This window comes from Sinocyclocheilus grahami, unplaced genomic scaffold, assembly GCF_001515645.1.
Source record: "Sinocyclocheilus grahami isolate Dianchi unplaced genomic scaffold, SAMN03320097.WGS_v1.1 scaffold233.1, whole genome shotgun sequence".
NCBI classification, from domain to species: Eukaryota; Metazoa; Chordata; class Actinopteri; order Cypriniformes; family Cyprinidae; genus Sinocyclocheilus; species Sinocyclocheilus grahami.
This window is the reverse complement of record NW_015505412.1, coordinates 3,524,402-3,540,308: the sequence shown is the minus strand read 5'-3', so window position 1 is coordinate 3,540,308 and position 15,907 is coordinate 3,524,402. Positions and strand designations below refer to the sequence as shown.

Genomic DNA, 15,907 nt, shown 5'->3' with positions numbered 1-15,907 from the left:
CGAGTTGTGTCGAGCTATTCATTAGTCTGTTTGATGAGAAAAATATGAAATGTAGTTGCAATAAAATGGGTTATTAATCCGTACAACTGCAGCAGCTGAGGACTATTATTCTGCTGTGTGATACTGCAGAAGAACTGATGACGGAAGGGTTTGATCTTCGGCTGACCAATCAGCAGAAAGGGACGTTTAATTCCCGCCCAAGTGTAGAAATCGAATATTCAAGCTGTTTATTCATTTTTCCACCCAAGAACGAAAAACGAAAATTTAAGCTGATTTCTCGTTTTTTTGGGAAAAAAACAAAAACACGAAAAAGGATCTGTTTTCTAATTTTTCTACTTTCAATATAAAATAAAAAAACGAATGATCGAATGGCTGTTTATTCATTTTTCCACCCAAGAACGAAAAACGAAAAATTTAAGCTGATTTCTCGTTTTTTGGGAAAAAAACAAAAACACGAAAAAGGATCTGTTTTCTCATTTTTCTACTTTCAATATGAAATAAAAAAACGAATGATCGAATGATACACGGATTCCATTTCCTATTGGAAATTATTTTTCCACTGCAGTTACAATTTTAAAATCAATGCAGACACTTAGTATAGTAAATAAGTAGTCTGCTTTATCTGGAAGTGTATTTGAGGTGGTTTGAATAAAAGGGAAGGGTGGGACTTGTTAATTCCCACACTATAGATTTGTCACAAATCCGGTCTATGAACTTCTTTCACTCACCACCAGAGGTCACCCTTCCATTACATTGACTCTTGCACTACACAAACTGTTGCATGTCATCCTGGACTACATATCCCATCATCCATTGCACTGATTACACACAGCACTGATTGCACACAGCTGTAACCAATCACACATTCACTATTTAACACTCACTCAGATCCCTTTCACACTGCTGAGTATTGTTTAGCGCATATCACTCACCTAGTGATAGCTACTCTACGGAGCCATTTCTAGTTTTCATTGTTTAGTCATAGTCTGGTCTTGCCTGCTTTCTCGTGTTACCTGATTATTGCCTGTTTCTCTTGGATTAACCCTTTGCCTGCTGTTTTGGACTGTGTTTGCACCTCCCCTGGACTCTAGCTCGTGTTATTGGATACCCCTCGTGTCAAGCCCTCTGGATATTGTTAGCCGCTGATCGACCATGCCCGTTTTGGATTACTCTTCTGTTTTGCCCTTAATATACCTGTTTGCCATTGTATGACCCATGCCTGTTTCATGACCACACCCTTTAATAAAGCCTTGCAGATGGATCCGCACGTCTCATTCGTCCCGTAACAAGATTAGTGCTGAGTGACAGCTGTCTGGTAGATTGACAGCTGCTGAATGGAGCAGGAGATAATACTTTGATTCGAGCTCTATAATGCTGTGTGGACCTGCATGCTATGGCACCATCTGATTTCATCACTGTTCTCATTTAGTATGACTTCTAACATTTAGAGACAGCTTAGCAGGGGATTCATTGATTTATGTGGTGGGCAGTCAAGTGAGAATACATCTGAATGTGCATATCTAATGCAACTGTTCTGTTTACAAGAGCATGTAACAGTTGTGAGTTTCTTTTATTAAGTCCTGGATTAAGTCTAATTGTAAATGCTCTGTTCACACTAATAGTTAATGCATTAATGATGTAGTCAGATTTTAGCATACTTTTTCGTAAGGTTTTTTTTTTTTAACCAATAATGAGCAGATAAAGATCCAGAACTAAATATTTGAAATAAAAGTGTAAATGATGCCTGTCGGATTTAGGATATATGCACTGCATGAAAAGTAAGGTTTAAACGTAAAGGTCTTTTCACACCTAGACAAATATTTGGTGCAGAAATTCACTGCTATATGCATTTTAAGTGTCACATTTAGCTTTGTATGGTGCAATACCATGAGTGAATTAAGTGTTGGTTACACTAGACTTTGAGCATGCTAAACTTCTTGAAATGGTTGTGATATGACATCATACTCTGTAGTGTCTTTAAAAAAATAAATAAAAAATCAGCATATAATCAATAATAAATACTAAATTAAAAAATATACGCTCTACTTCACCTTCCTGCAATGCTGCAAACCTGTAGCTTTAAAGTTGGTGTTCTTTTAATTCTGCTAAGAGGTCACTTGACGTATTGATCTTCTGTTAGACACACATTCAAACTTGAATTTTGGAAAGCAGCCTAATGCAAAACTTCTTCACATGAGCTTGCATTTCTAGTCTTCAGCATTCTGGAATTTCACATAAGGGATATTACCCACAAATGTTCCCATACAAATTTCACAGCTGGTTTAAATTTGAATTTTTAACATGCAAATTCACAGTGTTTACCAATATAAAGCTGCTGGGTTTCAAGTGACCTCTGAGTAAATGGTGCTTCGTGCATTGCGAAACTATTGACAATGGACAGTGTCTGCAAAATTTCACAAAAATATGACTGTGCCTTAATTTGCATGAGCGGCTGTTAGCACAGTATCTGTTCAGATCAACACAGACATTTGGATGCTGTCGGTGCAAATAAATAAATAAATTAATTAATTAATTACAAAAATGTATTCTAAAATATAATTATTAATTATGGAGAATGTTGAAAAAGTGTTCTCTCTTTTCAAACGCACTGCGAAAAACACTGGCCAGCCATTAAGATGTGTGTTTTTGTCACATGCGGAGATGCTGCTGTTACATACAATTTCAACTTAGTGGCGCTCACTAACAAACTATTTTGGTAATTGACAGTGAATAGCAGAATCTCGAAATTCAGTTCACATTTCTTTCAATTCATGTTTATTTGTATAATGTGTTTCATGATACACATCGTTGCAATGCAGCTTCACAGAAAAATAATGTTTCTACATTGCAGTTAAGAGCAATTTATCAGTGGTGACTATGTCAAAGTGATATCCATATGGCAGAGATGTACAGTTCTTTAATTCATGCAGTTAGTTAATGACATGCATCCAAACAGATGGTGAACATGATTAACAACAATGATTATATGTTGTGTTTAGTAATGTAAGGACAATGTGGTAGTTTTGTATATCGGTTCAAGGGATTCCCATCTTGTGGCAGAAACAGAAAAGCAGATAGAGAATAATTAGCATAGCTGCTGTTCATAACATTTCAAGCCAGGAATGATAATATACATTTGATTAGATATAACTGGAGTATAGGTTATTAGATGAATTATGTAAATGTTTGGCTTAAGAAATGTGTCTTTACTCTACATTTAAACAGAGAGAGTGTATCTGAGCCCCGAACAATATCAGCAAGGCTGTTCCAGAGTTTAGGAGCCAAATGCGAAAAGACTGTCTTAATCAAAATTAATTGAAGAAATGTATTGGTCATCCAATCTTTTATATCTTTAATAAACTCTATTAGACAATTTAGAAATTTAATTTGGTCTTGTTGAAATATATAGTTGAGTATCATCAGCATAACAATTTAAACTAATCTTTCTACTATTTTCTAATAATATTAACAAAGGGCCAGCAAAAAACAGAGGGCCTAAGACAGATACTTGCGGCACTTCATACTTTACTGGCATTAACTGAGATGATTCCCCATTTTAAAAAAAGTGGTAATGGTCAGACAGGTAGGATCTAAACCAGCTTAAAGCCTGTCCCTGAATACCTGTATAGTTTTGTATTCGATCTATGAGTATATCATGATCTATATTGTTGAATGCTGCACTAAGATCAAGTAAAACTAGCAATGAGATGCAGACTTGGTCTGATGCAAGAAGCAAGTCATTTGTAATTTTAATGAGTGGGGTTTCTGTGATATGATGAGGACTAAAACCTGACTGAAATGGATATAATTTTTGCAGGAAAAAGCACAACTGAGCAGTCACAACTTTTTCAAAAATGTTAGACATAAACGGAAGATTTGAAATTGCTCTGTAATTTGCCAGTGCTCTCAGAAATGGCTCTCTTATAAATACTTTTTTATTTCTTTTCTTTTCCATGACAAGTGGGTGTCAGAAGCAAAAAAAAGTTGCACACTGCTTTGTGTACCAGAGTAACTTTACTGAACATAAATTTACTGTATGTTTGTGTAAGGAGTTTTCTTGATTTCCAAATGTGCCATCTACTGTCAGAGTGACAGAAGATTTTCATTCAGCCTATCATTTTTCATGAAGGTGTGCAGACATGGCGGCAGCGGCAACAACAATACTATAGCGAGAATAAAAGTTACGCCTTCTTTCTTTACGTGAACATTTGGGCGGCGTTATGCAAATCTTCCCACATCGTGACGTAGACATGTGGGGGCGTGTTAGAACGAGCCGTTTTAGGTAGGCGTGGTTGACTCAACTTTTATAAAGAATATCTCTTTGGATTTGAGACTTTAGTCTTTGCAACTTTACAGATCTTCTTTATGCACCAAGAGCTTGTAACACCCCAAAGAGAAAGGAAAAATTGAAATCTCATCATATGACCCCTTTAAATGTGACTGTTTCTCTCCTCACAGGAAGAGGATATGCCAGAAGAAGTGAACATTGACGAGCTACTAGATCTACAAAGTGATGAAGAAAGGACGCAGAAGCTTAAGGTATCTGCTTTCTGAAACTACTGATGAGGAAAACCTACTGGTCACCAGTATGTGGTTTATTTAATTAGTTTAAAGGAACAGTTCCCCCTGAAATATGAATAATATGGACTACTTTTATGAGCAATTTCTTCTTCTTCTTAAATTTCTTCTTTTGTTTTCCACATAAGATCGAAACCCATAGGGTTTTAGAAAAAAATTAATATATTTACAGAGCTATTCCTTTAACTAGCAAGATCTCTTTGGTTGCAAGAACAGAATCAAACCAACATTAACCATCCAATCATTAAAAATAAATTTTTCAGCAGGGACATGATCTGTGTCATGCTCTTTATTAAATCTCTCTATTTCTGTTTATTGTAGGACATTCTTCATACCTGTGGAAACAACACAGAAGTATGTCCCCTACCTCCCTTTTCTCTTCCTCCCTTCTGCTAATCATATGTTATAATTCTATCACCCAATTTCCACACATAGCTTTAGTGTTTTATCTTTAACGAAATAACCCCCTGCAAGTGTTTAAGTTTATTGTAGACATAAAAATGACTCACTGTCACAATGCAGGAAATAGTGAGTGTTAATGAATAGACAAAATTCTTTGTCAAAACATGTTTTGGTTATGGGATAATACCCAGAAAAATAAAATATTTTTACTCAATGCTTTCTATAGCCAGAGGGTGTAGTTACAACAACCACCAGTAGGAGCTAAATGAGACATGCTAACCAGCTAACACCTCTAGAGCTGGGCTACAACCATTGCATCGTCCTTTGCTGCCCTCTGTTGACAAAATTGGAGAAGTTTATATTGACATGTCGATACTTTTAAAAGCGATTCAGGTCTTATTTTTATAAGTTGCGTTGTTTTCAAGATACTACTGACATATTTCATCATGTCTTTAAAGATTCTTCTCTGATGGTGTGCTTTTCTCCATGTCTTCATCAGGTCTTCATCACAGAATTGGTGAATAAACTTCATGGTTTGCAGAAACAAGAAGATCTTCACAACAATGGGATTGAACATCCCCAGCTTCACATCTTCCCTGATTGCCAGGGCTCTCCTGACACTGAGAGAAATTGAGCACCTGCTCAAACATCTACATCTCTTCAGTCTCCTGTATTAAAAACGCTTCATATCAACGCATCAGCAGCACATGTTGCTGTCTTTAATTTGTCAAGTAACAAAAAAGAAAAAGAAAAAAGAAAGAAAAACCCTATAAACATATTTATGTAAAAATCTTGAGTGACTAACCACTGCATGGACCTATGACAAGTTGTCTTTATAATTTTTTAATTTTAAACAATTATAAATTTGTCTGTAATGGTTTGTTACTGTAGAAGTGATTTCACATAATGAACGTGTATTTGTTTATTTAAATAATTATTTCTACCTGATCCCTTAAAATTGCTTTCATTGGTATAGCCCAATATAGTCAGGTTTATTTGGTAATATAAAAAAAACTTATTTGGCTTTAATAAAAAGTTAATTTAGTGAATGTTTAGGTCACCTGAGAAAACAATATGTTCAGTGCATAACAGCCATTTTAAAGAGTTTTTCCTTTGAAAGACTGACCCATGTAAAGGATTTTTCTCATGAAATTTGATTTTTTTTTTAATTTTGCTGAACCAACGAGTTTTTCCACAAATGGACCAAAGATTTTTGCAAGGTGCTTTTTCGATTTCAAATCAGTTACAGTAATTCCCTGTTGTGTTGTTTATGTATGTGGTTGGATTTTGCAGGATTAAATAATTTTTCAGGAAAAGTATATCAGTGCTGAATTTAATATGCTTCATTAAATTAAAACTGACAGCTTAAGCTTTTTCCCAGTAGAAATGAAGGCTGATTTGTGACAAAATAATAAGGTATTGTTAATATGTTTGCTGCTACTATATGAACTACTCAAGCTGGTCAAATGTATTGTATGTTTGAAGAAGACTCCACATTTTGAATTAATTCTTGAGTTTTCCTCGTCTAGCTCTGTATTTAGTTTGTATAATTCACCAGTATGTTTGTTTGTACAGTGGCAGAGTGGCAGAATTTTCTTTTGCCAAGCTTTTTTTTTTCCTTGCTTATTTTCCTTGTTTGTTTTATCTTGTATACATAATGATGTGAAACTGAGCAAAAAAAAAATAATGGGCTATTTATCTTTTGGTATCCTTTCATTTTAAATGAAACAAAAACACTCCAGCTAAAGAACACAGAAATAAAGAATGCTGTATACAACCCGTTATATCTTTGTGAAATAAAATAATTATAAATCTACTGTATGTCTTCTGTTAATTATTATTATTATGTTTACTAAAGTACTTATTATGCATAAATGTAAATAGTTTTGTGCTTGTATTTGATTTTGATTTTCTACCTTTTACTTTTACACCCATAATCAAATTTAAATAATGACAGATTTACGAGTTTGTGTTTTTTTCTTTACGATAAATTAAGAAATTTCAGGATAAATTATGGATATATCTATCTAACAAAAGATGTTGAGCTATCCTGTAAAAAAATCTTCTCACCTTCTGAAAAAGACAGCAGAGGGCAGTAATGCATCTGTGCATAACAAGGATCTGTTTTATGATATTTTGGTTACACAAGCTATTGTATATGTTAATGTATAACATAAATGTGTTTCACTTGACTTACAAACCATTTACTATTAAAAATCAGCACAGAAGATGTTTTATCATTTAATATTTTCACTGTAATAGTTTCATTCACGGACATTGGCATTCAGTTGCAGCTCTTATTCAGCTTTCATAAACAACTAGTCAGCCAATCAATCAGCAGTATTGCTTGTTGAAAGATGGAAACACATGAATGGCAGTTTTAAACTCTGTACAAAGTTAACATTTTGTAAACACATGCTATATCAGAACCATACCATGTCGACGGTGAGGCCTGTCAACAAAGGGATAAAAGAAACCAAAAGAAACATTGCTTTTCAGATAGAGCAGTGCAAATTCTTTCAAGCAGCAAAGTCATGCTTGTTCCTATGATGTAAACAACATGAATAGCACTGATTACCACAGTGCTGATCAAAGCCTCTATAGATCCGTGGGTCTAATACAATGCCGAGTCTTGCAGTAAGAAAACAAACAAACTACCCCACGCAGAGACGGTGCAGGTGCACTCATTGACCCGGGCACAGCAACCCGGCAAGTCTGCCCTGCTTTTTTCAACCCATAAACACCTTCAGATGTGTTAGGACGTTTAGCATCAACAAACACTCTCCAGACAAAAGCCAAGCAGGACAGTGGACTCCTACACACTCAGATCCACTTCCCTCACACCACACACCAATGATGACCAATCATGTTGGTCAAAAGTACACATATCCATGCAAGTCAATAAAGAAATTAACAGAAAACTACTGTACTGCATCCACGCCTCCCAGAGTAATCAATGGAGCCATAGTGCCCATGATCCCAGAGGCCCAAGAGGTGGTGGGGGAAGCTCGGAGCTGGTGGAAAGGAAAGGGGATGGCCGGCTTCCTGAGGAAAAAGCATCATCTTTTGCACTCCAAAACAACTCAGGAAGTGACCATAGGTAGCCCCGGGCTTCGGACGCACTTTCAGTTGGACGGCAGCACATGTATAGTTAGTTACTCTCTGAGTTGGACACTTACAGTCACTGTCTGACAAACTAACACACAAACACATACACAGATACAGAACCTCTGGGACACTGGGATGTCCCTGCTCTGAGTCTTCTAGGGATTTACCATCGCTTCACTGTCAAACAAGGTAAGAAGAACATTTTTCTGGTTTGACAGGGCTTTCTGACTTTTCATAGGGTCAAAATTGCTGAAATGACAAGTGGAGGCAGGGTTTGTACTTTAATAACAGTAGTTTAAATGTCATGGGGTTCTGCTGTTTCTCTTGGGTGCAGAAGGTTATTCTGATGTTGCGGTGAGCTGAGTGGATGTTGTGTAGGTCTCGGTGCCAATAATATGCCAAGTATACTTCCGTCTTCATACTTTTTGTACACTTCTTGTATATACAAAACTGGAAAGCGGTTTTGATCTTTATGATTGTGGAATATGACTAAGTACATCTTGATTTATTTAGCATCGTCTATGTTATGATGTTCACATGTGTCGGGTACTGATTCTTATGAAATCACTTTCTCTGGACATCTCGTCTCAAAACAGTGGACAGAAATCAAAGATAGAGGTCTTTGTAATCAGCTGGGTTTCAACTAGTTTCACTTCAGATTTGGCTTTGAACATCAAGTGGGGACCTAACTGATACTAAAAATGTTAAACAACAACAACAACAACACAAATCCCCAAAATCAAACTGTCAAAATGTTTTCATGTTACCTTGAATTGCATAGGCCTAACAATGTGCAAAATTAATTTGCATTTAAATGACACGGAAAGCCGTGTTTTTGTTTTTCTTAAATAAACAACAAAAGAAGTATGAATTTATTTGAATAATAAGTGAATTGTTTTTTAGTTTAGTCTGGCTTATATATTCTTTGACCTTGTGTAGTTTTGTTCTCTTTTGAGGATTTGTGTGTTTGTTTGTTTCCACAAAGACATCTGCCTTATTTGACTAGTTTCTGCCAGTTCACAAATGAATATGCCATAGAACAGTGGTTCTCACTTGGGGGCCGGGCCCACTAGGGGGCATCAGCAAACTTCCAGGTAATATTATGTAATATAACCAAAATTATTTAAATTACATCATCTTAATTAAAATGATAAAAACACAACACAACACAGAACATCATACTGTCATAATATTTTTATTTAACATTCATTATATAACAAAACCAGATTAAAAAAATGTAATATAAGTTGAGAGAAGAAAAACAAAAGCTGTCCATTTCACAAAGTGCTTATATATAACATGTGTATAACATGTACAACTAATGTGTACCATCAAGATTGACTTTTTGAAAGGATAATTAATGCCCCAGCGACAGCTTTTGTACTTTTTTTCGGAGCATGTTCAAGTGAGTGAAAACAACACCTGTGCCAAGAGTAAACAGATATTGCTGACGATAGAATACATGTACAGCAATAACATGACAACCATAAAACCCTGGGAGAGACAAAGCCATGCCATAATCAATCTTTCCTCAAATGCTGACTGATATCTTCCCCCACAAACCTCTTAAATTAGCTTTAACGTGACCCGCTCAATGTAAAAGGTTACACTTGTGACGTCCATCCAGTCCATTCCCGCTTGCAGATGCCCACACTACAGCGAAACAGAATCAGGATGCTACCAGCTAAAATGGGCCCCATAAAGAATAACCCCTTTTCCTCTGCTGGCATCCACCACACTGGAGCGTATCAGTAAGGCTGCGGCTGATTGCTTGCTGTGGTCAGGGCTGCTGTTCTAGTGGTATGATATAGAGCACTTCTCTCAGCACAGATGCAGAGGGCTTTTCCTGTGGTCCATATGGAGCACCATTGCAGGATGCAGGCAGGCTCTGATTGGACCATACCCGCTGACCCTTCACTAAGGTGCCAGCAAGAAGTTGCACAATAGTGGTGACAAACAGGGATGTGACTGTGAGCACACTACTTTGGGAGAGAAACCAAGAATAGTGTGTTGTACTGTAATCACAGTAGGACTTTACATTCAGCAATGAACAGACATTTGAGCCCCTTTTAAAAACAGTTGTAGTGTCTTTATTTAAACACATTTTAAAATAATGTAAATGATATAATTATAATATTTTTCACTATTTATAATTATTGAAATAAATAAATATGTATGTGTCATTTAAATATACAAGTTTTGCAGCTTTGAAAATATTGTGAACTATGCAATTAAAATCAGTTTTTAACACTACTTATAATTATTATAATTTAAAATTATTTAAATTTTTGTAATGTAAAAGTATTCAATTTAAATAAATTACTAAATAAATAACTGTACACTTAATGATGGGCAAAAATGTACACAATGTAATTATTATAACACATTATTTAATTATTATAATAAAATATACAATTTTATATTAAAGAAATAAATAATATAGATATAAAATAATAACAGATATATGATAGAATAAATAATAAAAAGAAAATATTTTACACATAATACTTTATAAATATTTATAATAATTGTATTTTTACCGGTATATATGGGCCATTATAAATTATATTTTATAAATAAATAAATACTTTATAATCTGATACTTTTTAAATAAATAAATATAAAATAATAAGAGATAAATAATATAATAAATAATAGAAATAAAATATTTTACACATATTTATATTAATTGTATTTTTACCAGTATATATGGGTCTTTATAAATGATATATAAACATGTGATATTAGATTTTAGAAAGAGGATCCCTCACAAAGGGATCATAATGTTTGGTCAAACAAACATTTTACAAAAATAAATCTGAAAAACACAAAATATTGCTAAAGCACATCAAATAAAACATGGGCTGTTGAGAAATATTTGAAACATCGCCAAGGTGAACATAGTAGGCAGAACAGGAGCAAAGGATGCACCAACAAACACACAACAATGACAAAGTTAATGTTATGTGGTGTTATTTCCTGCTCCCCAAGCCAAGAATTCACCCCAGTTTGCAGCTTCTCTTTATACAGTGCTTCTTTATTTAGTTCTCGTCTTAGATGTGGCGCCAATTGTGGTTTCCTGATGTGCGTTTTGCCCCCTGATAATCAACAGGAACAAGTATGTGATGTCCTTGTTCGGTTTCAACTGAAAAATATAGCATGCACTTATAATTGATTAGCAGGGAGGTCAAGGTGGACATGAGAAAGTGCATCCAGAAGATAAGTGAGTAGCTGCAAAAGCAAAAAAAAAAAAAGAAGAAGAAAGATGCTTGACCTTTTTGAAGCCTGAATGTACAGTATGTAAATCAATTCCCCCCATTTAAGCAGCCCAACTGGTCAACGCTCTTGTTTTTGAAAAAGAAATACGAGTTAAATAGCCATGCGAAGTTTTTGACCTCTACACTTATAATTGATTAGCAGGGAGGTCAAGGTGGACATGAGAAAGTGCATCCAGAAGATAAGTGAGTAGCTGCAAAAGCAAAAAAAAAAAAAGAAGAAGAAAGATGCTTGACCTTTTTGAAGCCTGAATGTACAGTATGTAAATCAATTCCCCCCATTTAAGCAGCCCAACTGGTCAAAAAGCTCTTGTTTTTGAAAAAGAAATACGAGTTAAATAGCCATGCGAAGTTTTTGACCTCTACGAATGTCCCTGAGATTCATTGGAGGCGTGACATGGCAATCCTTTGTTTATGCATCAGCGAATAAGCTATTCTGTACTGTTCATCATATTGTTGAAGGAAACAGATTTCATAATACTTATATGGGCTGCCAAGATGCTTAAGAAAACAAGTGTTTGGAGAAGCTCACACTCCTCCAACATGCTTAGTTTCTTTTATTCAGGCCTTGTTCAGTTGCAATGTGCCCTCCATGATGCACGCCAGAGCCATTTCTTTATTCAGACAAAACTATACACATTGTCTGACTTCTTCTTGGCACGTGTGCTGCCTGATTGTTTTGGGAAATATAAAAATGTTAATCGAGAAAAAAAATATATATATAAGAGCTGTGAGGTTACAGATCAATTGTAATGCCCCTTGGCCCATTAAATAAACCCACATATACCTTTAAAGAACTTTTTTTTTAATTAAGGATATCCTGAATACGTGTTATGATTTCAAACTATTTAAACAAACACACATGTGCACACACACACACAGGTTTGTTTTTGTGAAAAGTGGGGACATCCCATTGGCGTAATGGTTTTTCTACTGTACAGACCGTATATTATTTAAATAAATTACTAAATAAATAACTGTACACTTAATGATGGGCAAAAATGTACACAATGTAATTATTATAACACATTATTTAATTATTATAATAAAATATACAATTTTATATTAAAGAAATAAATAATATAGATATAAAATAATAACAGATATATGATAGAATAAATAATAAAAAGAAAATATTTTACACATAATACTTTATAAATATTTATAATAATTGTATTTTTACCGGTATATATGGGCCATTATAAATTATATTTTATAAATAAATAAATACTTTATAATCTGATACTTTTTAAATAAATAAATATAAAATAATAAGAGATAAATAATATAATAAATAATAGAAATAAAATATTTTACACATATTTATATTAATTGTATTTTTACCAGTATATATGGGTCTTTATAAATGATATATAAACATGTGATATTAGATTTTAGAAAGAGGATCCCTCACAAAGGGATCATAATGTTTGGTCAAACAAACATTTTACAAAAATAAATCTGAAAAACACAAAATATTGCTAAAGCACATCAAATAAAACATGGGCTGTTGAGAAATATTTGAAACATCGCCAAGGTGAACATAGTAGGCAGAACAGGAGCAAAGGATGCACCAACAAACACACAACAATGACAAAGTTAATGTTATGTGGTGTTATTTCCTGCTCCCCAAGCCAAGAATTCACCCCAGTTTGCAGCTTCTCTTTATACAGTGCTTCTTTATTTAGTTCTCGTCTTAGATGTGGCGCCAATTGTGGTTTCCTGATGTGCGTTTTGCCCCCTGATAATCAACAGGAACAAGTATGTGATGTCCTTGTTCGGTTTCAACTGAAAAATATAGCATGCACTTATAATTGATTAGCAGGGAGGTCAAGGTGGACATGAGAAAGTGCATCCAGAAGATAAGTGAGTAGCTGCAAAAGCAAAAAAAAAAAAAGAAGAAGAAAGATGCTTGACCTTTTTGAAGCCTGAATGTACAGTATGTAAATCAATTCCCCCCATTTAAGCAGCCCAACTGGTCAACGCTCTTGTTTTTGAAAAAGAAATACGAGTTAAATAGCCATGCGAAGTTTTTGACCTCTACGAATGTCCCTGAGATTCATTGGAGGCGTGACATGGCAATCCTTTGTTTATGCATCAGCGAATAAGCTATTCTGTACTGTTCATCATATTGTTGAAGGAAACAGATTTCATAATACTTATATGGGCTGCCAAGATGCTTAAGAAAACAAGTGTTTGGAGAAGCTCACACTCCTCCAACATGCTTAGTTTCTTTTATTCAGGCCTTGTTCAATTGCAATGTGCCCTCCATGATGCACGCCAGAGCCATTTCTTTATTCAGACAAAACTATACACATTGTCTGACTTCTTCTTGGCACGTGTGCTGCCTGATTGTTTTGGGAAATATAAAAATGTTAATCGAGAAAAAAAATATATATATAAGAGCTGTGAGGTTACAGATCAATTGTAATGCCCCTTGGCCCATTAAATAAACCCACATATACCTTTAAAGAACTTTTTTTTTAATTAAGGATATCCTGAATACGTGTTATGATTTCAAACTATTTAAACAAACACACATGTGCACACACACACACAGGTTTGTTTTTGTGAAAAGTGGGGACATCCCATTGGCGTAATGGTTTTTCTACTGTACAGACCGTATATTATATTGCTCTACACCAACCCTACCCCTAAACCTACCCCTTACAGGAGACTTTGTGCTATTTCAGATTTTCAATACACTCCATTCTGTGTGATTTATGAGCGTTTTGAAAAGTGGGGACATGGGGTAATGTCCTGAAAAGTCACCTTCTCCATACCTTTGTCATTATACAAATTGATGTCCTCATTTGTCACAAAAACGTGCGCGCAGACACACACACACACTCATGTCTGGTTTGCTATCCTTGTGGGGACTCTCCATAGGCGTAATGCTTTTTCTACTGTGCAGACCGTATTTTCTATTGCCCTACACCTAAACCTGAACCTAAACTTTCTGCATTTTTAGATTCTCAATTTAGGTCCCCACCGTGACATGAGTCCCCATGAGTCTGTGTGTATTCAGGTTTAATACCCCACCACCAGAATAGAAAAACAGGTACACACTTCACACACACACACACACACTAAATCAATGTGAAAATGACACTGAAACCCTTTTGGAGAACCTGTAGTTTTAATGTAAATTTTTTGATGTAAATGTTCTTAAAATATATTTAAAACAACAACAACAATTCAAGTGAGTGAAAACAACACCTGTGCCAAGAGTAAACAGATATTGCTGACGATAGAATACATGTACAGCAATAACATGACAACCATAAAACCCTGGGAGAGACAAAGCCATGCCATAATCAATCTTTCCTCAAATGCTGACTGATATCTTCCCCCACAAACCTCTTAAATTAGCTTTAACGTGACCCGCTCAATGTAAAAGGTTACACTTGTGACGTCCATCCAGTCCATTCCCGCTTGCAGATGCCCACACTACAGCGAAACAGAATCAGGATGCTACCAGCTAAAATGGGCCCCATAAAGAATAACCCCTTTTCCTCTGCTGGCATCCACCACACTGGAGCGTATCAGTAAGGCTGCGGCTGATTGCTTGCTGTGGTCAGGGCTGCTGTTCTAGTGGTATGATATAGAGCACTTCTCTCAGCACAGATGCAGAGGGCTTTTCCTGTGGTCCATATGGAGCACCATTGCAGGATGCAGGCAGGCTCTGATTGGACCATACCCGCTGACCCTTCACTAAGGTGCCAGCAAGAAGTTGCACAATAGTGGTGACAAACAGGGATGTGACTGTGAGCACACTACTTTGGGAGAGAAACCAAGAATAGTGTGTTGTACTGTAATCACAGTAGGACTTTACATTCAGCAATGAACAGACATTTGAGCCCCTTTTAAAAACAGTTGTAGTGTCTTTATTTAAACACATTTTAAAATAATGTAAATGATATAATTATAATATTTTTCACTATTTATAATTATTGAAATAAATAAATATGTATGTGTCATTTAAATATACAAGTTTTGCAGCTTTGAAAATATTGTGAACTATGCAATTAAAATCAGTTTTTAACACTACTTATAATTATTATAATTTAAAATTATTTAAATTTTTGTAATGTAAAAGTATTCAATTTAAATAAATTACTAAATAAATAACTGTACACTTAATGATGGGCAAAAATGTACACAATGTAATTATTATAACACATTATTTAATTATTATAATAAAATATACAATTTTATATTAAAGAAATAAATAATATAGATATAAAATAATAACAGATATATGATAGAATAAATAATAAAAAGAAAATATTTTACACATAATACTTTATAAATATTTATAATAATTGTATTTTTACCGGTATATATGGGCCATTATAAATTATATTTTATAAATAAATAAATACTTTATAATCTGATACTTTTTAAATAAATAAATATAAAATAATAAGAGATAAATAATATAATAAATAATAGAAATAAAATATTTTACACATATTTATATTAATTGTATTTTTACCAGTATATATGGGTCTTTATAAATGATATATAAACATGTGATATTA

The 15,907-nt window shown here is 34.5% G+C and overlaps 2 protein-coding genes across 4 annotated transcripts in view; both read left to right on the top strand.

Annotated features, from left to right (window-relative positions):
• The window catches only part of LOC107597604 (protein phosphatase 1 regulatory subunit 14A-like), a 13,469-nt gene extending 6,717 nt beyond the window's left edge, over positions 1 to 6,752 (top strand). Inside the window, exons 2-4 of one of the 2 annotated variants that reach the window (XM_016288752.1) lie at positions 4,459 to 4,539; positions 4,900 to 4,932; positions 5,480 to 6,752. In XM_016288752.1, the coding sequence (XP_016144238.1) occupies positions 4,459 to 4,539; positions 4,900 to 4,932; positions 5,480 to 5,614 (249 nt within the window). In that variant the 3' untranslated portion in view covers positions 5,615 to 6,752. The remainder of the gene's footprint in view (positions 1 to 4,458; positions 4,540 to 4,899; positions 4,933 to 5,479) is intronic. The other variant, XM_016288753.1, reaches the window with a different exon arrangement.
• Positions 6,753 to 8,089: 1,337 nt separating this feature from the next.
• exoc3l2b (exocyst complex component 3-like 2b) overlaps positions 8,090 to 15,907 on the top strand; it is a 40,929-nt gene continuing 33,111 nt past the window's right edge. For both annotated transcript variants that reach the window (XM_016288657.1, XM_016288659.1), the window contains exon 1: positions 8,090 to 8,277. The gene's annotated coding sequence lies outside the window, so the exon portion shown is untranslated. The remainder of the gene's footprint in view (positions 8,278 to 15,907) is intronic.